The 25,530-nt window shown below is 45.7% G+C and overlaps 1 protein-coding gene across 3 annotated transcripts in view; it reads left to right on the top strand.

The window, feature by feature from the left end:
• Positions 1-494: 494 nt before the first annotated feature.
• USP46 (ubiquitin specific peptidase 46) overlaps positions 495-25,530 on the top strand; it is an 81,571-nt gene continuing 56,535 nt past the window's right edge. Inside the window, exon 1 of one of the 3 annotated variants that reach the window (XM_022564366.3) lies at positions 495-708. In XM_022564366.3, the coding sequence (XP_022420074.1) occupies positions 673-708 (36 nt within the window). In that variant the 5' untranslated portion in view covers positions 495-672. Of the gene's footprint in view, positions 709-957; positions 3,268-25,530 lie in introns of those variants that run through there. The other 2 variants (XM_022564376.3, XM_022564385.3) reach the window with 2 other exon arrangements.

The following is a 25,530-nucleotide window of genomic DNA, read 5'->3' as shown; positions in this document are numbered from 1 at the left end:
CCAGCGACGTGTCCCGCTTCCCCGGCCCGAGGGCAGCCCCTTCCGCCGGCCGACACCCCACGCGGGCGTGGTCCCTGCTTCCCGGGCGGTACCGCGGGCCGGAGGAGGCCGCCGACGCGTCGGGGTCCGCGCGGGGGACCTGCGGCAGCCGCGCGAGCGAAGGCCTGGCCGCGCATTCCAACCCGTTCAGAGTGAAGCAGGACATCAGAAGAGAAAAAGAAAAAAGGCCGAGCCGGGGTGGCCGGGGGCGCGGGCGGGCGGAGGAGGGAGGAGGAGCCGCGGGGACCCGGGCCGGGTCCGGGTCGGGGCTGGGTCGAGGCCGGGCGCGCGGCGGGAGCGCTCGGGGCGCGGGCTGCACGCGGCGCTCGGACCGCCCCTCCTCCCGGCGCCGCCGGCCGCGGCCCAGGCTCCCTCGCTCCGCCACTCTCCGCCACTCCCCGCCCCTCCGCTCTCCCTCCCGCCTCCCGCCTTCCCCGCCCTCCCCTCCTCCTCTTCTCCCTCCCGGCCTCCCTCTCCCAGCCAAACTGAAAGCCGGACCCCAGGCCGCCTCCCCGCCGCCGCCGCCGCCGCCGCCTTCGCCGCGCCCGGCCTCCCCGCGAGCGCTTCACCATGGCCGGTCCTGTTTTCACCTTGTAAAGATGGCGGTGCGGGATCGCTGTAACCTTTAGACTAATGACTGTCCGAAACATCGCCTCCATCTGTAATATGGTGAGTGGCCGCCGCCGCCGCCGCCGCCGCCTCGGGGGTCGCGCCCCAGGCGCGGCGAGGCGAAGAAAGGGAAACCCGAGTAGCACGCCCGCCCGGCGGCCGGTGGGGGTGGGGACGGCGGGGGCGGCGCGGCGCCGCCAGAAGTTCCCGGCCACCGGGCAGGGCGGGCCGGTCGCGGCCCCGAGCCCCCCGCCCCCTTCTCGGCCCCGGGACCAGGGACCCCGCTTGCCGGTCCCCGGGCCGAGCCGCTGCGCCTCCGCCCTCGGGTTGCGGTGGAAGCGTCTTGGGGGGGAGGCAGAACCCGGACGTCCCGGGGGACCGGGTTGGAGGAGAAGCTGGTGGGGGGGGGCACCCATCCTGTCCTTGCCACAGATAAGCCCTGCCGGACTCCCTGACCGCCCTCATCTCATTTTTTAGTTCACTCCTTAAACTGTATTTATCACTTTGCAGAGGCAGTAGGTGTATCTGGTGAAATCTGAAATGTGATAGAGCTGTAAAAAAGTGCAAAATTGTGGTTAGGGAAGTGAACTTCTACCTGGTTTAGGAAAGCATGGCATTTGCTTTGGATGCCTCAGTTTTCCCCTCTGTTAAAGGGGGACAAGGTTATAAGTTAGTAACAATTAGAGGCCCTAAGGGTGGGGCCGGCTGGGGGCGTGGAATTGGTCTCCAGGATTATCCTGCCTGATCCACTGTAGACCTAAGCGCGGACTGGTGGGCGTGGACACCGCAAGGGGACCTCGCTGGGCTCCAATTTGGACTGGGTCCATGACGTGGTGATCACTTTAACTTGGGTTTCTCCCATTGCTTTCCCTTCGTTTTCATTTTCTGCAGGAACAGCCTCCAGCCCTTGGGTCCCCAGGGTGCATCCTTCTGGTACCTCTACTTGTCAGAGCCTTGGAGAGCACAGCTCGCTCCCTGGAGTAAGGCATTGCCTTCCTGTGCAGGATGAGAGAGTGTGTGCTTTGCCTTAGCTCTCCAGGGTTCCCCCGCCCCGCATCAAGTCTCCCCTCCCCCCAGCTGAGTGGAACACATGCTCTTTTAATGCCAGTTTGGGGGAACCTCCCTTGAAGCTAATAATACAGGCCACTAAAGGGAATCTGAGGAGGCTTGATTGAGAAGCCTGGGAGTAAGGTGATCTGGCTGCCCTTCCCCCATCACCCAGCTTTATAAATCTTCTGTCCCACATTCTGTTGCAAGATTAACACATGGGAAAGGAGCATTAAGGAGCCATGTGTTAGCTCAGGGGTGGAACCAAGACCCACTGGTGCTGGCTTCAGTTTTCAGCACCGTTGGACGCGGCTACCGCTGTGGTCGGCAGAGCAGTTGCTGGGCCTTCCCAGAGTGATAGCTGCAAAGATACTGGTGCAGGACCAGATGTGGTGAGTGGCTCCTGGCACGTTTACATTTCCTCTCTTCCTTCCTTCTCCACACAGAGACAGGTCTTCTGCTCCTTCCTGTCGAGTGGCATTAATGTCGCTTGGTGCAGTGAAAAGATGATGCCTTTCATCTCCATCTCTCTGTCTGCTAAGACCAGCTCCTGAGGGGAACTCTGAAACCAGAGCATCTCCAATACTCTCTTTCGTGCCTGCTGGGGTGGCCTCGGGCTTACAGGGCAGTGAAGCTCTTGGTGGTGTTCCTGTCCTGCTTGTGTGTGTGGCAACACCTCTCTGTATTGAAGCAGGCTGGAAACTTGAGAGCTAGCATGTCCCAAGATGAAGTTAGTCCCCTGCTTTTTTTTTTTTTTTTTTTGGCCCTCAGTGCAGTTGGGGCTTCTTGGCACACCTGAGTAGAATGTCACAACCTGTTTCCAGTGAAACTTGGCCAGGGAGGCAAGCTGCAGGGAGGACATGAGAGGAGCGGGCTAGCACTGTGTCTGGAAAGTTGGCACCTCATATGGAGTCCCTAAAAAGGCCCCAAATTTAGGGTCATCACCCAGGTGAGGTGAGGAACCAATAATTCATAACTAGGGAGTCTTACGTTTCTAGTTTCTATATGGACACTGTGCCTGGAGTAAGAGATATGAAGAGCTTGGGCTCTAAAGTCAGACTTCCTGGGTTCAGTGACCTGCTTCTAACATATACTAGCTTTTCGTCCTTGAACAAGTTGCTCTCTCTACTACTTTCCTTATCTATAAGAAGGGGATGATAATGGTTCCTACCTCATGGGACTGTTGTATTAAATGAGTTACTGAGCCTAGTATGTAGCAAGTACTCATTGAGTGTTAGTTGTTATCAACATCTTTCTCGTTATTATGTCATCTTCAGTGGTTTAAAGGACAATGGGTTTGATGTCTTCTTGTACCTGATGGAAGCAGCCACTAAGATAACCCACATGTTCATTTATGCAAACCAAGCTGACTGCAGTATAGGGAGGCTGGGACGGGAATCCTTAACTCCGCCCCTTATAAAAGGCTGCTCAGGTCATCGTGGCCCCTCCCAGTCTTGCTTCCCACAGAGGAGGCTCCGTGATGAGGAGACTGCTGTCTTTTCGCTTGATCAAACATACGTTTTTCATTGGACTTCTCTTTAGATTCTTCACTTGATGATGCATTGTTTCCAGGTAGGTTTTCTATGGGTCTCTCCTCACTGTTTCATTTCTCTCTGGGGCTCTTACTGATCCTTCCCACTCCCAACTCCATTTGGTCCCAGCTGGTCTGAGTCGTAGTTAGAACGAGTGGCAGGTTTTTTTTTTTTAAGCAGGTCATTTGGCTTATTTTAAACAGGCTGATGTGTGTCCAGAAAGAGTGTTAAAAGATACCATCCTTCTAGGTAAGACTTGTACAAACCGACCTAGCATTGAGAAGTGGATTTGTTTCATCCAGCGGACAAGAAAGGACCCAGCAGAGCAGGAAAAACCTTGTAGCAAATCCTTTGTGTGATTGAAAAATAAACACCTTCTCTTTTCCCCACACTTCTTGTGCCAGTTTTAGATACAGGGGTTGTGGAAAATATTCACATCCCCCCACTTGTCCCCTACCCCACTGAAGTTTTATATTCCATTGGCAGTTTAATGCGAGTTCCCATTTGTTTTAATTTCACTTCGTGTGAATTCCTGCCATAGTGATTCTTTTTTTTTTTTTTTTTATTTTTTTGCCATAGTGATTCTTGATCAACTTGCTTAGGGCTTGTCAGCTTAGCCACACAGCGTGTCTGGTTCAGAGATAGTAAAGCTTGTTTGGCTGGTGTGTTGTAATTTTTAAAATGTACTAGCTGCTACCAAGCATAAGGAAATGTTCCTTGTTGATAATCTTGTGACTTTTGTCCAGACCAATGGATTTAACTTCCTACATATTTTTATGGCCCTACAAATGGAAGGTTTTTTGGGGGTAGATTTTCTGTTTGAAGAGCCTGAGGAATTTTCTAAAGAGGAAGCATTTGTTAGGAGAAACCAAATGTGCCCTCTAGAAATGTGACTGGTACTGATGCAAATTGGCCTAAATCATCAAATCTTAATTTCACTTGTTAATAGCGCTGTAAGTTGTGCCATGGAAGAAATGCTGTGTGTCAAATAGATTACATTTTGTTCCTGAAAATGGCCATCTGTTGAGGACCTTTATGTTAGTGTTGGCACATATTATGTGCAGGTGCTTAATTGAATGAGGTGAGTCCCTGTCCCCAAGGAGCTCAGTGGTTTCTTACCTTGTGGGTAAAACATTGGTAAAGATGAAACAATTTCAATGCAGTGTGGTATCCACAGGGTTAAAGGTTGAACAAAATCTCAGAAGCGATTCAGTGGACTGATGAACACAGCAGGATGTTTCTGTAATACAATTTGCATTTGACTCAAGTTTGACTATTGTTTTTATTTGGTATGAGAACATGATTATAGTCAGCGTAACTTAGAACTGGAATCTGTGCCATTGAGTGTCTCTCCAGCTAAGCCTGAGTCTAATGGTGCCTCTGGACAAATTGTTATATTTCTTGGGACCTTAGTTTTTTCCTCAGCTTGTAAAACTGATATATATTTTTTTGGTTGTCAGAAACTTCTTAGTGAGTCGTAGTTTCTGGAGTCTTTACTTGAGTGGCTAACTACTTTGTTTAAAACTGTATTGAATTTACCAGATATTACCATTTCAGCATTCATTGAACAACCCCAGGATATTATTGGACACCACTGTGAGTGCCAGATTTGAATTCTTGTACATAGATGAAGTCACCTTGATATGAAGGGGAAGTAAAATTAGTAAACATTTGTAACAACGCTAGAGGATTTTTATAGAGATCACTTTATGTTGGTAAGTCAGTTACTTATTTGAGGCAAGTGTTTTGAGAATAGTTGAAAAAAAATTTTAAGTTATTTAAAAATATGTAAATCTCAAAATTTGGAAGAGATAACTTGCTTCTTCCTCTATTACTGTTACTCCTTCCCGTTGTCAAAGATAATTGGAAATTGTAAGTTGAATTTAATATGTCAGCTCGGAGAGGTTAAGGTCATGTGTGAGCGTCTCCACTGATACTTGTCAGATTTAGAAATTGCAGCCTGAGGTGGTATGGGTTAATGTTTAAAGAAAAACTCTGTTCTTCTGGCCTCTCAGATCTAATATGGAGGAGTTTGTGTTGGGTTAGGACCTGACAATTAGGTCTACAGATTCTTCTTTGTTTTTCTTGGAATCGTAAGGGAAAACAAAGCTGAATGACAATATTTAGTTAGAATTAATGTGATACCATTTTCTGGATATCAACTATGTGTGTTCCAGTTCACCCAAACAATAAAACCTATTTATTTATTTTTCATTAATGTGGAATTTTGGTGTGTTTGGGTTGTAACTGAAAGTAATTTTCAGTTTTGATTCTCTTGAGCAATTAAGAGAAGATTGTCTAGTTCACATCTTCCCCCTCCCTCTCCCCGCTGCCCCAGTCTGTCTAGTTAGTTTGAATGAGTTGAGGTTTTATGATGGTATTTAATTCTGTGGTATCATCAGAAAGGTATCTCTTGGTGGTTTTATCTCTGGCCTACCCACGGAGCCAGCCCAAAGCAAATTGATTGGGAGAGATGTAAAAAAATGGTGTCTTTTAGTCTAGTTAACTTTTCTGGCCTAAATATTTTAATGTAACTTCTTACAATAAACCTTCAGTTGTGGTGGAACCAAATCCTAGTCTAAGGGTTTGAAAGGCCTTGCTGATCTTTAAAGAGAATAGGCCACCCCAAAATGAACCAGCAAAAACGTTTCTTGAGGCAAATAAATTCTGTGTCAGCAACCAACCCAGGCACTAAAGGCTTTTTGGAATATTTCTGTTCTGGGATTGTGGCTTCGAATTTTGGGGATGTCGTAAGTCCTCTACATGGAATTTTACCACAATTCTGAGAATGATTATTTGCCATGGGTAGTTTGAAGAGTGAGAGGGGAACCCTGTTGGTTCTCTGAGCTTTCCATTTGTAGGTTCAGCCTTCCTCCTGCCCATCAGATTCTTTTAAAAAAAAAAAAGTATTTATTTAGCTGCGCCTGGTCTTGGTTGCGGCACGCGGGATCTAGCTCCCTGATCAGGGATCGAAGCCGGGCCCCCTGAGTTGGGAGTGCGGAGTCTCAGCCACCGGACCACCAGGGAAGTCCCCATCAAGTTCTGATTCCACTCTCAGAACCCCCAAATGCTTTCAAGTAGCTCAGACTTGGGACCCTTTTTCTAGGTGGTGATAAATTTCAGGCATACAGAAAAATATGGAGACTGATAAGAGTGAACACCCAGTATCTTCCATCCTGTGAAGAAATAAAATATTACAAATACAAGTGAACCTTTCCCCATCTCATTCCCTTCCCACCAGACAATGACCACTATTCTGAATTTGGTGTTTATCACATGTTTTTATACCTTTACTAGATATGTAGGTCTTCATAAACCAGATTTGAGTATTGCTTTCTCATGTTTGTAATGCTTAACAATTTGTTAGCTTTTGTTTAAATAATGATTTTGAGGTTTATCCATGCAAATACATGTAATTCTGGGTTATTTTAGCTGCTGTATAATATTCCATCACATGAATGTGCTACAATATATTAATTCATTTTATTGTTGGATTAGAATTCTGTGTGTGTGTGCCCTGAACCTGTCAGTTTTGAACCTGTCTCCCTGTGCATCTGTTTAGAGTTTCTCTGTGGTGCATACCTAGAAGGGAAATGGCTGGGTCAAAGGAAATGGGCATCTTTGACTCTAATATATTGCCTTATTTCTCTCCAATTTGCATTCCAGCCAGCAGGTTTGGGAGTTTCAGTTGCTCCACATGCTTGCAGACACTCAGTATTGTTAGACTTAATGTTTTGCCAGTCTGATGGGTGTGAAATGATATCTTTGTGGTTTAAAATTTGCAATTTCTTGTTTTCTAGTGAGGCTGAACATCTTTTCATGTGTTTATTTTGCTGGGTTTTTTTTTTTTTTTAAGAAGATGTTGGGGGTAGGAGTTTATTAATTAATTTATTTATTTTTGCTGTGTTGCATCTTCATTTCTGTGCGAGGGCTTCTCTAGTTGCGGCGAGCCAGGGCCACTCTTCATCGCGGTGCACGGGCCTCTCACTGTCGCAGCCTCTCTTGTTGCGGAGCACAGGCTCCGGACGCGCAGGCTCAGTAGTTGTGGCTCACGGGCCTAGTTGGTCCGCGGCACGTGGGATCTTCCTGGACCAGGGCTCGAACCCGTGTCCCCTGCATTGGCAGGCAGACTCTCAACCACTGCGCCACCAGGGAAGCCCTGCTGGGTTGTTTTTTTTCTTTCTTTTATTATTAATTTTTTTTTACATCTTTATTGGAGTATAATTGCTTTACAATGGTGTGTTACTTTCTGCTTTATAACAAAGTGAGTCAGCTATACATATACATATATCCCCATATCTCCTCCTTCTTGCGTCTCCCTCCCTCCCACCCTCCCTATCCCACCCCTCTAGGTGGTCACAAAGCACCCAGCTGATCTCCCTGTGCTATGCGGCTGCTTCCCACTAGCTATCTGTTTTACATTTGGTAGTGTTATATATGTCCATGCCACTCTCTCCCTTCATCCCTGCTGGGTTGTTTTTATTTTTTAATTTTATTTAAAAAAAAACTTTTTCTTGAGGTATAGTTGATTTACAATGTTGTGTCAATTTCAGGTGTACAGCAAAATGTTTCAGTTATACACACATATATATATATATTTTAGATTCTTTTCCATTATAGGTTGTTACAAGATATTGAGTAGAGTTCCCTGTGCTACACAGGAGGTCCTTCTTGGTGATCTATTTTATATACAGTAGTGTGTATATGTTAACCCCAAACTCCTAATTTACCCCCCCCCACCCTTTGTGCTGTTTTTTTTTTTCTCTCTCTTTTTTCTTTTCTTTTTTCTTTTTCAGCCGCACCACACGGCTTGTGGGATCTTAGTTCCCTGACCAGGGATTGAACCTGGGCTCCTGGCGGTGGGAACGCCGAGTCCTAACCACTGGACCTCGAGAGAAGTCCCTGTGCTGGGTTGTTTTATTATTATTACTATTTTTAATTTTTATTTATTTATTTTTGGCTGTGTTGGGTCCTTGTTGCTGCACGCGGGCTTTCTCTAGTTGCTGAGAGCGGGGGCTACTTTTCGTTGTGGTGCATGGGCTTCTCATTGCGGCGGCTTCCCTTGTTGCGGAGCACGGGCTCTAGGTGTGCAGGCTTCAGTAGCTGTGGTGCTTGGGCTCAGTAGTTGTGGCACACGGGCTTAGATGCTCCATAGCATGTGGGATCTTCCCGGCCCAGGACTCAAACCCCTGCATTGGCAGGTGGATTCTTAACCTCTGCGCTCCCAGGGAAGCCCTGGGTTGTTTTAAATCCAGGGGCTCGAATCCAGGGACTCGAGAGCAGTTTTCTAGGGCTTGAAGGTCAGGATTGCGGTGTTGGTTTTGTCTGCACGTAGGGAAAAGGAAAATGAAGGGGAGCATCAGGGAGACCAAAGAAAAAGTCAAGCAAGATAAGGATGGAATGGAAGATAGAGGCTGAGGACATGATAACAAGGTGGGGAAAATGTAGCAAAAGGATTATAGACTAGAATGGAGAAGATAGTCTTGAGTGTTGAGAGGAAATTTGGGATCTTTTACTGTGCTAGCCAGGCCTCAGTTCAAGTTACATCGTTCATGCCTTGTTTAATCGAATTTGGCTTTGGTGAAAATCGTGTCTGGGGCCTCTTCCGGTGAGAATAGCAGCAAGGCTGGACCTGTGGAGCTTTGTTTACCCAGTTGCTTTTTGAAGTTCTTTTAGAAAGGCAACGTGAAGTTATGTTCTTCTTCCTGAAATACATTTCTTTGTCCTTCAGGTTAGATACACTGTGCAGGAAACCAGTTTTTATCAGGATCTGCTTGAATGTACTTGTGGAATTATGATCTTAAGTATTTAGAAAACATTCCCTGTGCTTTATTTTAATTTTCAGAGTATGATGAATGTCACCTTATTGAATGCAGACACGTATGGTTTTAAAAATATGAGTAACATTAACTTAAAAAATATACTTGTGTGGTTCTTCGGTGTACGAAAGAATTGTGCCCACAGGTGCATTCTTTTATTAAAAATTCAGCCTCTGGGCTTCTGCCCTCAGAGATTTTGATTAAGTAGGTCTAAGGCAGGAAACCTGGAATCTGCATTTTAATAAATATTCCCTCCTCTTCTCACTCCCGCTTCCTTCTGTTGCAGGTGAGCTAAGGATCACAGTTTGAGAAATGTTGCTTTCCTTGGGTAATAACCTTGGCCTCCTAAAAAAAATATATAGCCTATAAAAATTATCTTCCATGTGAAAGGTTTTTTTAAATCTATATAAAATTATTTAAGGTAGTAATTTAACTTCAAGAGCTATAGATCGTTGCCATTCTGTAGATGTATTTCCTGATATTAAATAGTAGAGTTTTATTGCTTTATGTTCCTATAACAGGGATTCCCAGCCCTGGCTATATATCACATCCCCTGTGAAGCTTTTGAAAGTAATTTTAAAGAAGTTAAATCACAAAACATTAGCACCCAAAAAAGTATGGAAAAAAAGAATGTAGTTTAATATATGTTATATACCCAAACGCCAACCCTTCAGATTTAACAGACTTATACTTTAATCATATTTGGTTAAGATCATTTTTTAGATATGCTAGCTTAAAAAAACCACTAACCACCCCTATCTCTTTCCTATCCCCTCCTCCTAGAACTGACCATTTTCCTGAAGATGGTATGTGTTTACCATGCATGTCTTTATACTTCTATTTATGAATCCGTAAGCAGTATATCTGTGTGTGTAAAACTGTGTAGCCTTTGTGACTATCTTTTCACTCAAGAATTATATTAGAGAATATGTTGACACATATACATCGATTTATTTTCTATTTATTCATTCTAAGAGCTCCTTAACAGTATTTTTTGACTTCACCATGGTTTACTTATTCATTCCCTTATTTAGGGACAGTTGGATAGTTTCCAGAATATTCTGTCTGGAAACAGTGCTGCAGTGAATGTTCTTGTTCCTGTCTTCTTTGCATACATGCCTCCATTTCTCCAGGATATAGTCCAGGAAGTGGAAATGCTGCTCTTAGTATATGCTCGCCCGCAGCTTCCCTAGGTATTGTCAAATCGTTCTCCATGGTAGTTGCATGAATTGGAGCTTGTCTGATAAGCAGCATCTAGGGCTTCAGCCTCAGTTTCTGACTGTATGGAGGTGTAGGTAGGTCTGGAGTGGGTTTTAGGCACCTTCATTTTTTCCTTAAGTGCCACCCTTGATTCTGATCAGCACCCAAGGTTGAAAAAAACCACTGTGTTAGACTGGCAACCCCACGAGGGCAGGAGCTACGTTTATCTTATTCACTGGGGATTTCCCAGCAGTCAGCACAGTGTGGTCGATTCACAGTAAATAATTATTGGATAAATGAATGAAGAGATGTAGCATGGGAGAATGGAAGGATTGCCTTGCAGTAAAGCAGTGCTCCTCAAATTGTCTTGTCTTTTTTTTTTTTTTCCCCTGTCATGCCGTGCAGCATGCAGGATCTTAGTTCTCTGGCCAGGGGTCAAACCTGTGCTCCCTGCAGTGGAAGCATGGAGTCATAACTATTGGACCGCCAGGGAAATCCCTCCCCAAATTGTCTTGTCTGCAGGAGTTACCTGGGGATCTCGTTAAAATGCAGATTCTGATTCAGTAGGTCAGGAGTGGGGCTGAGATTTTGCCTTTCTAGCATCCTCTCTCGTGACCAGGTGCTCCTGGTTTGGGGAGCACACTTAAGACCCTAGGGAGAAAAGGAAAACAATTTCTTTTTTCCATACAGCTCTAAAGTGGAGCAGTTTGGGGTTTAAAATCCTGCTTGGTAAATCTCAGGGCCTGTTTCCCCATCTCTTTACAACACAAAATGGCATGATGAAATACCCTCCTCACTGCTTTTTTTTTTGAGAATCAAAGGATATCTTGCCTGCGGAAGCGTTTTGTGAGCTGTGATGCCCTCACGCATATTACTTTTTCATAATTCTCTTTTAGCGAATGAACATTTTCCTTCAGTTTGTTCAAAGCACAGAGCTGTTGGTATTGCAGGAGCCAATGGGATCCTTTCATTTTGACCTGCCATCTACATTTAGTGGGCATTTGGGGAAAAATAGGATTGGGGAAGGAGGTTGGGCAAGAGCAGAGGCAAAATTCATCAGATGGTGTGGTTCTGACTGCGGGTGCTGGGGAAGTGGGTGTCCCTTCTCACTGTTTCTTGTGTGAAGGGCTAGAACGAGGTCACATCACTCCCAGTCAGCTCTCCAATTTCTTCCCCCGGTCAGACACTTAAAGTGAGAGGGGGCATGCTCAAACCAATTATTTGATACTCATTGATCTATAGGGGTAATCAGAGCTATTCAGGGCAAACTAGGCCTGTGGTCAACCCAAGGTTAGGCCACCACAGGACACTGTCATTTAGATACAAGTTTTCAGTTCCCAAGCTTCTCTTCCTCTAGAGAAAAGCCATGGACCGGATCCACTTCCTTAGACCAGTGATTCTCAAGTGTCAGTTTGTTGTCCTCCACGGTTTTCATTATATCTCAGAACCACCTGAACTTATTTATTTAGTAGTTGTCCTTAAATCTGTTCAGCTTGTTTTAATTTGGCCTCATTCTGTGCTATGACATCTGTGAAGTAACGGGTTTGATGAGCTGGTTATGTGCTTTTTAAATACATATCAAAAGCGTAGTTGCTAAAGTTAAAAATGTTCATATTCGTGCCACCTAAGATTATCTCCCCTCCCTTGGGCATTCATGGTCTGCAGTTCGGGAGACATCGGCTCAGATAAGAGGTTCTTTGTGGTGGTTCACCTAACTGGCTCTTGGAGGAGCCCTGTTAAACTGGTTTGCAGATTGCAGGCTGGCGCGCTTCCTCCCGAGGCAGGTCAGCGTGTGGATGGGATCCGGTTGGTTGGATGTGAGAGCTGGCCATCATCCACCCTCTCAGAGACTCTGCTTCTCATCCATGGCATGTGGGTGATGAGAGAACTTCCCTCCCTGGGGCATTGTGGGGCGTAAGTGGAATCATTTGTGTCTAGCGCTTAGCCCGGTGCCTGGCCATTTTATTGCAGTTTTCTTCTAGAGCCCCCTCCTTCCCACTAGCAAAGGAGTCCAAAGGCTGTAGTGGAAAGAGCCCTGATCTCGGGATCCGAGGTCCCGGGTTTCAATCTTGATCCTGCCACTTTGTCACTTTTGTGGCATTGGGCAGGTGAGTTTAGGTCTCTGGGCCTGTATGAGAGCCATTCCTCCTGGTGAGCAGCGCTGAGAAGGTAAGCTAGCATGTTGTAAGCTCACTGTGGCTTCCAATCTGAGACAAGCCCGGGGAGGGGAAGTGCGTGGAGCGGACAAAAGGAGGAAGAAGCTGTGATTTCCGACTGAGATGTTGTTGGAAGACGCAGGACTGAGGGTGTGTGGCAAAGCTTCTGTAATTATCAGTCAGGATACTGTGTTTTTCCTTTCCTGGTGATGAGGGCACATCACGTGGTAAACGATTTTCAGTCATCTGATAAGCATAAACATGCCCTCTTGTGTTATCTGGTGTACAGTTAGGTATTCCTAACAAAAACACGTGAGGCGACTAAGCTCAGTTTCTTCCTTTTTTAAAAGAATTTTTAAAGAAAGTTTTTGAAAAGGTGAAGATGAGTTACATGGTAGAAATTTTAGATTGTACAAAAGGATGTATGTTGCAATTATACCCACCATCCAATTCTTGTCTCTGGCATCCAGCAGTATTTGCTGTTTCTTCTGCTTCTCTTCAGAGGTATCTTATGCATACCCAAGCAAGAATGTTTATATTTCTCTCCTAGTTTTTAAAAACACAAACAGTGCTTGTAGCATATACTGAACAGTCTTGATCTGCCCTTTGCTTTTAGTATCTTGGGGTTGGGTCTGTGCTAGTAAGTACAGAGCATCCTCATTCTTTTTTTATGGCCGCAGAGTATTCAGTTGCCTGAACATATTGAATTCACTTAACTAGCCCCGAACTGATGGGCTTGAAGGCAGTGTTCCAGTCTTCGGTTTTTTACAAACAAGGCTGCAGGGAACAACTTTGTCCCTACATCATTTTGCATACTTTGGGGTGTATCTTGTCAGCTGACTTCCTAGAAATGGATCTGCATTTGTAACTTTGATGCATTTGTAACTGCCAGATTGCCCTCCACTCTCAATATGTGTGACTCTCGTAGCCCACAGCCTTGCCAAAGTCGGGTGCTCTCCAAAAGCTTTTTTATCCTTGCCAGTGGGGGAGAAAATGGTGTCTTGGTATATTTTTAGTTTGCATTTCTTATATTAGGAGTGAGCTTGAGCAGCTATTCACACATTTCAGAAAACAAGCTCAATTTCATTTAACTGTTTTGCTGTTGGCAATTATTTTCAAAGTCTGTAGGGAAGGACCAGTTTTATTTTTATTTTCAATCTGTCACAGACTAATACTTTTGTAAAATACAATAGAGCATTAATTGCAAAATGGAATAGAAACCCTCAAAGTTGCTTAAAACACGAGGTCCAGTTGTTTTATTACTAAACTCTACAGGTGCAAACTTACCCGGTCCATTCATTGTACATGTTTTCAGTTTCTGAACTTTGCTCCCGGGCAGAGCAATAACGCTTTGAGCAGTACCGCTGTGAAGACCTCCTGCTACCTCTCTTTTCTCCCCTTGCCATCCTGTCTGGGGAGGGGAGAAGAGAGCACAGAATTTTATATTTTGTTTCATAATCAATACATTACAGGGTGGTTTCAGTACATTAGACTAAAATATCTCTGGTAGTGCAGTACCGATGCAAGGGCAGGGATTCCACACTGTGAGGTGGGGATACTGCTGTCCTGGTTTTTCACTGATGAAGACCTTGAGCTCGAACTAGAGAGGGGGATGAGGGAAGTACTTGAAATCACCCTATTAGTTAAATTTGAGGACTTGGCCTCTTTGACCTGGGGCTTTGCCAGGATCCTGTGACACCAATGCTGCCTTTCAGGGAAACGATGAGAAGGGTACCTTTGGGTAAAGTAGGAGCTTAAGAGACCTCATCGTCGAGGAGGCAGCTTGGTGCCTTTGTAGAACACTGGGTTGGGAGTGAGGTTCTTGGTTCCAGGTCACTGAAGTCAGGGACTGGGGTAAATACTTCCTCCTCCATCTTCTGCTAGAAGACAGACCCAGCTCTTCTCCTTTTTTTTTTTTTTGTGGTACGCGGGCCTCTCACTGTTGTGGCCTCTCCCGTTGGGGAGCACAGGCTCCGGACACGCAGGCTCAGCGGCCATGGCTCACGGGCCCAGCCGCACCGTGGCATGTGGGATCTTCCCGGACCGGGGCACGAACCCATGTCCGCTGCATCGGCAGGTGGACTCTCAACCACTGCGCCACCAGGGAAGCCCCTCTCCTTTTGAGTTGAAATGTCATCTCTGCCTGAGGACTTTGTTATGCTGTGTCTAGCCACAAAGAGAGTTGTTTTACAAGCCAGAGGCTCTAGCTGCAGTTTACTGTCCTTCCTATGATGACTTGGGATCATTATGTATCCCAGGGTCATCTTTCTTCAGTTGCAGACAGTTTTGCTCCTGCGTTACATCATTCAGTGAAGTCACGTTGAGGTTTTTTCCAGAGTTGTTTCTCTCTCCCCAGTATCGTATAAGGCATGGAAATGACGTGCTATCCTGGCGCAGAATGAAAATGCCCTTTAACTGCCTTCCTGTGGGAGCCTGGAGGGGGGCAGAGGAGCATTGTTGAGCCAGGAGTTGGAGTCGTGATGGTATTAAGATTGTGGGTTCACAGCTGACCTCTGCCTCATACTAACACTTGACCTTGGCCAGTTACTTAACCTCCATTAACTTCATTTCCCTCACTTATGAAATGGGAATAGTGAGTCTGAGTGTGTGCCTTATCTGGAGGGAGAACGTCAGTGTTGCTGGATGGGACCAGGTGATGTGTGTGCTCTCTGAGCAGGACGGGCGGCATCCATAGCCCCTTTGGGTATTGCCCGCCCGTGGTTAGGTGATGTGTGATGGCCAGCAGCCAAAGAGGACACTCTCAGAAGCAGCGGCCCTCTGCCCAGCCTCTACGTCTGCAGCTAAGGAATTACTGAAAGTATGAATGAGAAGACCATCTTCTCTGACTTGTGGTCAGGAGCTCAGGCTCTGGACCTGAATGGCCTGGGGTTGAGTCCTGGCGCTGCCTTTACTGGCTGAGTGAGCCCGAGCAGGTTCCCTCTGTTCTTGCATGAGTGGCATGGGGACAGTAAGTGGGACTGCCTTGGTTGGCGGACAGTGGAGTCGATGAATACAGAGACGTGAGGTTCTCTGAACAGCGAGTGGCACATACTGCTTACCCTGTTTACCAAGTTTATTTAGTCAGCAAATTTAGTAAGAGCTTTTGTATGCCAGATGTTCTGCATGGTCCTAGGAGACCAGTCAGTCACAACCCTGTCCTCTTAGAGTTTATGGTCTAGTGTAGGGGTTGACAAGCTTGTTGGTAAAGGGCTCAATGGTAAATATTTCGGGCTTTGTGGGCCATGATATCTCTGTCGCAGCTATACAACTCTGCTGTCGTACTGTGAAAGTAGCTACCATAAGTAAGTGAGTGATCGCAGCTGTGTTCCAATAAAACTTTATTTACAAAAACAGTTGGTGGACCACATTTGGCCCATGGACTGTCATTTGCCAACCTGTGGTCCAGTGGGAAGACAGGTGTTAAATAGTCACAAATAAGTAAGTTATTACAAATTGTGATTAGTTGTATGAAGAGACACACAGGATTCTGAGAGAGGGAAGGTAGCTGTGAGAAGTGACATTGAAGGCAAATGCTGAGTAGGAGATGGGGGGAAAGAAGGGACAGCTCTGAGGGGCCAGAGAACTGGCCACACTAGTTCTGAGCCAAGAGGCTCAGAATCGCAATCAGCATTTCTGTCTCTGTAGAGGCACAACAGATGCTTTGCCAGCTTCTTTGGATAAGAAAATAATGGCGGTTTTTTCCCTGATACATAATTTATACTACTTCTCCCTACTCACCCGTCCCAAATAATCCCAACACTGAGAGATGAGCTGTATTAATATATTAACACATTTTGTTCTGCATACTTCTGGTGGGTCCTTTCTCTTTCTGTTCTTTTTTTTTTCTTCTATTGTCAGTATCCAAAACTTTACAAGTTAGGGACGTGAGAGTGCACATTTTTCTAGTATTAGGTGTAAAATGGTTTACTTCTTAGAACTCATTTCTGCTTTTTGATCTTGTTTTCACTTACTCCTATTTTAAACAATATTATTTTCTTTTCCTATTTGGCTAGATAAAAATCCACAGCCTGAAACCATTTTGAAACAAAAACCTATTTCCTCTTGACTACATCTCAAGTTTCTCCTGATTTTCAACCTCAATTTTATATTCTCTTAAACAGGTTGCAGTGTTCTGTGGTGATTTTACAGAGAAGGACACCTGTGCTCCTCATTCTAGAATATTTTGAATGGTGCCTCAGAGGTAGGGGTTTACCTGTATAACTCTGTGACCCCTTCTATTTCCTCGGTTTTTCATTCCTGCAATTCTGGGACTCTGAGGGGACCCTGCCACCTTGAGAGTCAATATTGTGTACTGCTTGGGAGCATACACTCTGGAGTCAGATGGTGTGAGTTCAAACCTAGTTCCAGTACTTATTAGCTGTGTGAACTTGGATAAAGTTACTTACCCTCTCTGTGCCTCAGTATTCCTATATTTACATCTTTTTTCTTTTTTTTTTTTTTTTTTTTTTTTTTGCGGTAGGCTGGCCTCTCACTGTTGTGGTCTCTCCCGTTGTGGAGCACAGGCTCCGGACGCGCAGGCTCAGCAGCCATGGCTCACGGGCCCAGCCGCTCTGCGGCATGCGGGATCCTCCCGGACCGGGGCACGAACCCGTGTCCCCTGCATTGACAGGCGGACTCCCAACCACTGCGCCACCAGGGAAGCCCTTTTTTTTTTTACATCTTTTTTTTTTTTTTTTTAGTTTTCCTATCTTTAAAATGGAGACAATAAGGACATCCACCTCACAGCATTATTGTGAGTAAAATATACATCAAGTCCTCAGAGCAGTGACTAGACACAGTAAGTGTTATTTTTGTGATGTCTGTTATTATTACTCATTATGTGGAAGCCAGTGACTATAATTCCACCTTAACCATCCTTGAATTCTGGCAGGTGCTCCTGACTCATCCTGAAATCTTGAGCTGCATCACTTCATTTTTGCTTCACTTTCTCCTTAAGGCTCTAGGAATGACCTTTTGTCCTCAGAAGTCTGGGAATACTAGAGCTTCTGAGAATTAGTCCTCTATGTACTTTTGTACTTTGAAAACATACTTGATAAGTAAAATAGCCATTTTTGAATATAGACTTAAAACTATAGTTTTAGCAACAATATTCACCTCTCCTGTCGTACACTTTAATTCATGGTTTATAATCAGTGACTTTTTCTCCGTGTACTTAGAAATCCTTACATGTTATTTCGGGCCTTTCTCCACTTTGTACAGACTTGAAAGAGATCCTGCCTGCCTTGGGATGCAGAATTGGGGGAGGAGGTTTATGTTTCTGGGCCTTGGTTTTTTTCATCTGTGGAATGGAGCTGATCTCCAAGACCCCTTCCTGGTCTCTGTTTTTGGTTTAGGCTCCTGCATATTATACAGTGTTCTCATTGGTTTTCTTTTTTTTTTAACATCTTTATTGGAGTATAATTGCTTTACAATGTTGTGTTAGTTTCTGCTGTATAACAAAGTGAATCAGCTATATGTAGGCATATATCCCCATATCTCCTCCCTCTTGCATCTCCCTCCCACCCTCCCTATCCCACCCCTCTAGGTGGTCACAAAGCAGGGAGCTGATCTTCCTGTGCGATGCAGCTGCTTCCCACTAGCTATCTATTTTACATTTGGTAGTGTATATATGTCATTGCTACTCTCTCTCTTCGTCCCAGCTTACCCTTCCCCCTCCCCGTGTCCTCAAGTCCATTCTCTACATCTGCATCTTTATTCCTGTCCTGCCCCTAGGTTCTTCAGAACCATTTTTTTTTCTTTTTTTTTAGATTCCATATATATGTGTTAGCATACGGTATTTGTTTTTCTCTTTCTGACTTACTCCACTCTATATGACAGACTCTAGGTCCATCCACCTCACTACAAATAACTCAATTTTGTTTCTTTTTATGGCTGAGTAATATTCCATTATATATATGTGCCACATCTTTATCAATTCATCTGTCAGTGGACACTTAGGTTGCTTCCATGTCCTGGCTGTTGTAAATAGAGCTGCAGTGAACATTGTGGTCCATGACTCTTTTTGAATTATGGTTTTCTCAGGGTATATGCCCAGTAGTGGGATTGCTGGGTCATATGGTAGTTCTATTTTTAGTTTTTTTAAGGAACCTCCATACTGTTCTCCATAGTGGCTATATCAATTTACATTCCCAGCGACAGTACAAGAGGGTTCCCTTTTCTCCTCACCCTCTCCAGCATTTATTGTTTGTAGATTTTTTGATGATGGCCACCCTGACCGGTGTGAGGTGATACTCTCATTGCCATCATTCTGATGATATCCTCCTGGGCAAGAATCTGTCTTCTTCCCCCCTCCCCAGAAGGAAGGCATTCTAACATGTTTTCCTATAAACTGCTTTTAAAATTGCTTTAAAAGAAATGCCTTTCTATACCCATCTTATACATTTATGATTCATCCTTCACAAGTTGTTGTTATTGTTGGTTTTGTGTTTTTGTAGCACCCCTTGGCAGTCACACAGTTGCTTTCAGAAGTGCTGTGAAGAGCTAGCATTACAGTCTTCTTGTTGGAACTTGTCCCAGCCCAGATTCTATTTTTAATAAAGTGTGGTGCATTGTTTTCAAAGGTTACCAAATTTTTTACTGACGAAATTGAGAACTGTGTTTCTTATACCTCCAGACCCTGTGATTTACTGCTCTAGATTAGTTTTTTGTTCAGCATCTGGTCAGTTATTCTCAGTGCCTCCCGTTTGCCTTATGTGTCACAGTGCTTGGTGCCCGCGGTAGAACTGCAGGCTCTTGGGTTTGCAGCACACCTTGCAGTTTACATAGTGCTGATAATGTTGCCCGTTGTGTTTGATGCTCTCTGCCACCTGAGCCATAGGCAGGCTGAATATCCCACCTCTCAGCCAGGAAACTAAGGCCAAGAGAGGGGAAAGCAAATTCATTCCGGGGGGAAAAATGGCCACATAAAGCTCTGAGTTGTGTGCTGTGGGCCTTAGACAACTGGTCTGCAGGATATTAGTTTGCTAACTTTCTTTGACATTTTTTATGACAAAAATAATACATGCTCATGGTAAAAACTTTGAACAGTTGAGAAAACAAAAAGCCCCCGGTGGCCTGTCATCTGCCAGCCCTACTTCCTGGACACTGGTGACAAGTGTTAATAATTTCTCAAGTATTCGTTCTGGAATTTCCATTAGAATGTAGGTTGTTGAAGGCAGGCCCGAGCCTCTCTGTCCCTTTGTGTCCCTCAGAAGTAGAGTCGTGCTGGACACGAAAAGGGCTCAGCGTCTGCTGCTTGAAAGGAGGACATTTCCAGTAATTGTCCTGTACACACACTTACTCTCTCACACGTTTTTATTGATACTTATCGCTGTATCTTGGACAAATTTTCATAGCCATACCTATAGAGTAGCTTTACTTTTTTAAGTAGCTACATGGTATTCCATCCTGTTTATTACTGTAATTATTTGTCCAGTTACTTCTAACGTTTTCCTCTTGCAAGCCTTGCCGGGGGGGGACCATCCGAGATGTTGCCTGCTGCTCGTTCCTTCAGTATCCTTTCTCCATCTCTAATTTTGGCTGGTAATAGAGCCCATTTGCCAGGCTCCCCTGGCAGCTAGGTGTGGCCGTGTGGCTGGGTGAGATTCTGGCCACTGGGATCATGAGCAAAAGTGATGTATGCGACTTCCAGGAACATTCTTAGAAGAGAAGGCGCAGTCTCTCCCCGTCTTGTCTGCTTCCCCCTGGCAGAGGTTGTTTGATGATAGGGGCCGGAGTGACCATGTTGGTTCCCAAGATACGTTCTTGAGGACGACAGAACAACAAGATAAAAGGAGCCCGAGTCCCCGGCCCTGCAGAGCTGCCGTGTCAGGCCTGTGCTGCTTCCTCTTGAACTAAACTTCCATCTTGTTTAAGCCAGGCCTGGATTATTTTGGTCCTTGCTATAGTCTCTGTATCTTTTCTACCTGTGTGAGTATAGATGTGGAACAAATTGCTTAAAGAAGAATTGCAGGACTGAAGGATGTGCTCGTTTAAAATTTCGATTTATACTGTCTAGTTGATCTTTAAGCTCCCACCATCTCTCATGAAACGTTCCCCATCATGTGTGTGTCCTTTTTGTCATACAGAGATTTACATTTAACGTAGAGAACTCCAAAATCTGTTAAAGATGCACAAAAATTCACGTTACCAATGGAAAATGCTAGCATGTGAAGCAAGAGGTTGGTTCCAAATGTCAGTATCAGTGACGTTCTGTATCCATGGGAAGGAATTCCTAGGGTGTATATTTATAAAAGGGAAGGGAGAATGGGGAAATGGAAGAGGGCACCATGTAGGCCTCACTGAACAGTAGATCGGGAGAGCTCACACACCTGTGTCCAAATGATCATGGACGGGGAAGCAACTTGCACAGCCCTAACCATCCCCATCTGTGCACGCGTGCATCCATCCATCCCCCCACCCACCCAGCAGGCCTGCGCCTGATCTGTGCTAGCCACTGAGAGTGCCGTATTAGGCAGGTCAGACATAAGTCATTGCTCCTGTGAGACATGTAGTTGAGGGGATAGGAAACATATTAATAATTACATAAATAAGAATTGGAGTAAACACTGTAAGGGAGACAGTATGCTATGAGTGGAGAGTGGAGGTTGTTGGGGGAGGGGTGTGTTAGTTTCCTGTTGCTGCTGTAAAATAGGACCACAGACTTAGCAGCTTAAAATGACAGGAATTTATTCTCTTCAAGCTCTGGAGGTCAGAACTCCTAAAATCAAGGTGTCGCAGGGCTGCACAGCTTCTGGAGGCTCTTTTCCACTTTCTAGGGCCTGCCTGCAGTCCTTGGCTCTGGGCCCCTTCCATCGTCAAGGCCGGCAGTGTAGCATCTTCCGGTCTCTCTGTGAACTGTGCTTCTGTCGTCACATCTCCTCGCTGACTCTGACACTCCTGCCTCTTTCTCATGAGGACCCTTGATGACACTGGGCCCATTGAGGTCATCCAGGATAACTGCACCCCCCCCATCTCAAGATTGTTAAATCAGTCATACCTGCAGTGTCCCTTTTGCCACATAAGTTAACATATTCACAGGTTCCAGGGATTAGGGTGGGGACATCTTTGAGGGGCCATTATTCTGTCCATTACAGAGACTACCTGAATCTAGGGGTGGCCGGTAAAGAACTCCCTGAGAAGGATGATAGGGTACAGCCAGGTGAAGAAGCAGGGGAAGAGCATTCAGGTGATGGATGGGAGGGAACTTGAGGTACTTGAGGACCAGAGCAAAGGCCATCCTAGCAGGCCAAGTGTATGAGAGAATGGGTGGCAGGAGGTGACATTGGAGACAGCAGTAGAAGTCACTGGAGCATTTTAAAGCAGATTTGTATTTAGAAAGAGCAGTTGTGCTGCCATGTTGATGGTGGGGTTAGAGGTGAGCAAGGTGGGTGTTGGAGGCCATTTAGGAGGCTGTTGTAATTCAGATGAGAGATGCTGGTGGCCTGGTCCCACTGGTGGCAGGAGGTTCAAGAGAAGCAAAGGGATTTGAGAGATTTAAGGAGAGTGAATCAGTCAGTAGTGTGCTGTGGTGGATGGCCGTCGAGTGTGGAGAAGGACGTTAGACATGGCCCTCAGGTTTCTAGCAGGAGCCAGGTGGAAGGTGGCATCGTCATGGACAAGTGGGGAAACACCAGGAAGAGACTGGATTTGAGGGGAAGGAGAAGTGAAAGCTCTAGTTTCGGGGTAGAGTGATTTTGAGGGCCTGTGAGACAAGCAAGTGGAACTGTGTCTTCACCCCGCCTGAATGGGCTCAGAAGTGAGCTTTCTGGGATGAAGGGGAAGCGTTGGAAATGGTTGGCACGTAGCTGCTGATTGAAGCCTGGTTGTTGCCTGGACCCTACAGAAAGAGGCATGGAAGGAGGGAAGAGGGCCTTAGACAGCACCTGGAGAAAGCCAACAGCTAAGTGTGTCTTCCTGAGTTGACCATGTGTGGAGCTCATCAGGGGTAGAATCCAGAAGGGAATATTTTCAGGAGAGATGGGGAGGTGAGGAAATAGAGACAGGTCTTAGCGAGTATTATGGAAAACTTCAGACGTATTGTATTAGTCTATTGCTGCTGTAACAAGTTACCGTGAACTTAGCAGCTTAGACAGCACAAGTATATTACCTTATAGCCTGGAGGTCACAAGTCTGAACTAGCCCCCCCCAGGCTAAAATGAAGGCAGTGTGCGGCTGTGTTCTTCCTGGAGGCTCTAGCGGAAACTGTTTTTTTTTTCTTGCCTTTTAAGCTTCTAGAGACTGCCTGGTTCCTTGGCTCCTGGCCCCTTCCTCTGCCTACAGAGTCAGCGAAGGCAAGTTGAGTCCTTCACACATCATAGCGGTCTGGTCTGTTGTTCTGATCTGTCTCCCACTTCTAAAGATGCTTGTGATTACGTTGGGCCCAACTGGATAATCCAGGGCAGTCCCCCTATTTTAAGGTCAAATTAAGTCCTGATTAGCAAATTAAGCCCTTCTACAATCTAAATTTACCTTTGCCATGTAGGGTGACGTCATCACAAGTTCTGGGAATGAAGACCTGGGCATCTTTGGGAGACCATTACTCTGCCTGTAAACATATATGTAAAAGTATAAATGGAATAGTATAATAAGCCCCGCACACCCACCTCCCACTTCTCCCCACTGGATCATTTGAAATAAACCTTAGAAATCATCTGATTCATTTGTAAATGTGTCAGAACAGACAATTGTTTAAAGAAGTTTAGCTATGAAGGGGAGGTGAGAAAGGGGGTGGGGACTGGGAGAGGTGGGAAGAAGACGTGTATGTGTATTTTTAACATGAGAGACAAGGAGCCATGTTAACTTCCGCCGGGCAGGATCTAATAGTGCGGGAGCAATTGACCTGCACGAGAGCGAGGTCTCCATCATTGGGAGAGGTAGGTGCATAGGTTTGAAGGTTTGAGAGTGTGAAATTAAGAGAGTTCCTCTCTGCTGGTTTAATGTTTTTCTTTTTCTTCTTTTTCCTGTTGAGTGGGAAGCCAGTGAGAGGGGCAAAGAGGTATATAGTTTTGAGGCGCTTGGGGAAATTTGGAAAAGGTCGCTGTGGAGTGGAGAATGAGTGCCTCAGAGAAAGGCTATTGGAAGGTGGGGACGTGGGCCGCTTGAATTTGGTGAGTTCGAGCGAATGCAATCAGCCTGAGGTGCAACTTCTCCCCCCTAGCGCTGCACATCTGTCTGGGCATATGTTCAGAGAAGGTGAATAATTTGGTTCCCATTGGGTGGGTTTTTTGCCAGGTGGTGTGAGCAAAGTATACGGTCAGGGGTGTTTATAAGAGCCACTGACATCATGATCCATGGACTCTAAGCTGAATGAGAAAGGAGAGGAGTGATGGGTCCTGGCGGGTGTACGAGTGGCTGTGATGGGATGAGCCGACAGACAGAGTCCAGCCTGGCTGGGTTTTGGGGTGGTGACCAGGTCCGGGGTGCGTCTTTGGGAGTGGGTAGCTGGAGTGGAGTGAAATAAAAGACAGCTAGAAGAGAGGGCATGAGTTGCTGAGAGAGCAGGGTATGGGAAGGCACCGCCACGTGGATCCTGAAGCCACCCAGCACGATGGCAGGAGACAGGGTGTAAAGGTAGGTCGTCGGGGCATGGAGGGGTCAGGCGAGACGAGGAGAAGGGAAGGGGTTTGTATGGTGCTGGGAGGCACGGGCTGCACAGGGTGGATGTTTTGACAAGATGGGTGACGGTGCAGGGGTCTGGAAGCGATGCTGGGGATCAGAGGACGGTTGACCTCCCCTCCTGACCCTTCCAGACCTTGTGTGTGCGGGGGCTGTGAGAGGGGGTGAGCAGACCTGACCGGAGGGAGGGCCAGTTTTCGCTGAAGACACGGCTAGCTCACTTTCTTCTCCCCCGAGCTGTGCTGTGGGTGCTCCTGGCCTGCTACCTCCATGGTATTATCATATTATTATAATAATTATTATTATATTATTCCTCCCACCCAGGTATTATTCCTCTTAAGCACGGCCCCTGGGTCACTGAACTTAGCCTGAGTCACAGCCAGCCACCCCCCACCAGCTCCCTCTCCAGTGGGAAAATATTAAGATAGAAAAAAAGCACTCCATCCAAGAATTCCCGAATAACAGAAGTCATGGGTTGAATCTTTAGATTTAATGAGATCTGTCTCCATGTGCTATACTTTTATATCTGACATTCCTCCTGGGCTCTAAGCCATATATTCTAATGTTGTTTCAAAAATGGCTGTGGGTATATTTAATACACATTATTTACATCGATTTATGATTGAGATGTAGCTTTATTGAAAACTTTTAGTGATTTTTGTCTATACCATAAAACCCTGCTTTCATATAAGTATTATTTTAAAAATTCAGCCTGTATATGGAGTCACATTATTGTGAAGGCAATGAAACCCTGCCTCCCCCGCCCGCCCCCATGAAAACATAGTGAAACTGTTGTGCACAAAGATGACCGCTAAACTCAAGGTCTCTGATGACGGGTAAAGGAATTTAGATTGGTGGAGCAGTATCATGGACCTAGAAAACAAGTGGAAACAAAGGATATTATGATAAGGGGATGGAATGTACTATTTCTGCTGAGGCTGTGTTTGCTTAGAATTGAGTTATTCTGCATTTCATGTTTGCTTGTTGACACGTGACCGTTTTAACTGGTTCTCAGCCCACCTTTTGGCCATTTCTTTCTGGGATGGGAGATTCTAGTTGTATGAGCCCAGAATAAGTAGCAGCAGCAGATTTAGTTTTTACAAAACATAACAGTCTCTCTTTAAAATACCTGTCTCCCAAATCTCTGAGATTCTGTGAGCTGTGAGTCTTCCGTGATAGCCTGAGGACTTGAGAAGCTGTAGGATGATGTTAGAGTCACGGGTATACGTGGGGCCTGTGGTCCTACCCACCCCCTAACTACTCACCTGATTGGACTGAACTTTGGTCGCTTTTCCTAATCCCAGCAGACCCCTCCAGGCCTTGCGGGGGGGTGGGGCGCAGTGATAATCAGTGTGCTTTTGCCAATGACCCCTTGGCCCTTAGCGGGCCTCAGTAAATGGTTTTGTCGTAGGATTGCTCTGCATAGCCTTTGGTTAAGACCGTGGGCTCCCAAGTCTGACTCCTGGGTTCAAGTCCTAGCTCTGCCACTTACTGCCTGTGGTCTTTGGGCAG

This window comes from Delphinapterus leucas, chromosome 5, assembly GCF_059928025.1.
Source record: "Delphinapterus leucas isolate spDelLeu-1000000601 "Yukka" chromosome 5, BTC_Dleu_Yukka2, whole genome shotgun sequence".
NCBI classification, from domain to species: domain Eukaryota; kingdom Metazoa; phylum Chordata; class Mammalia; order Artiodactyla; family Monodontidae; genus Delphinapterus; species Delphinapterus leucas.
This window is presented reverse-complemented; position numbering and strand designations above follow the sequence as displayed.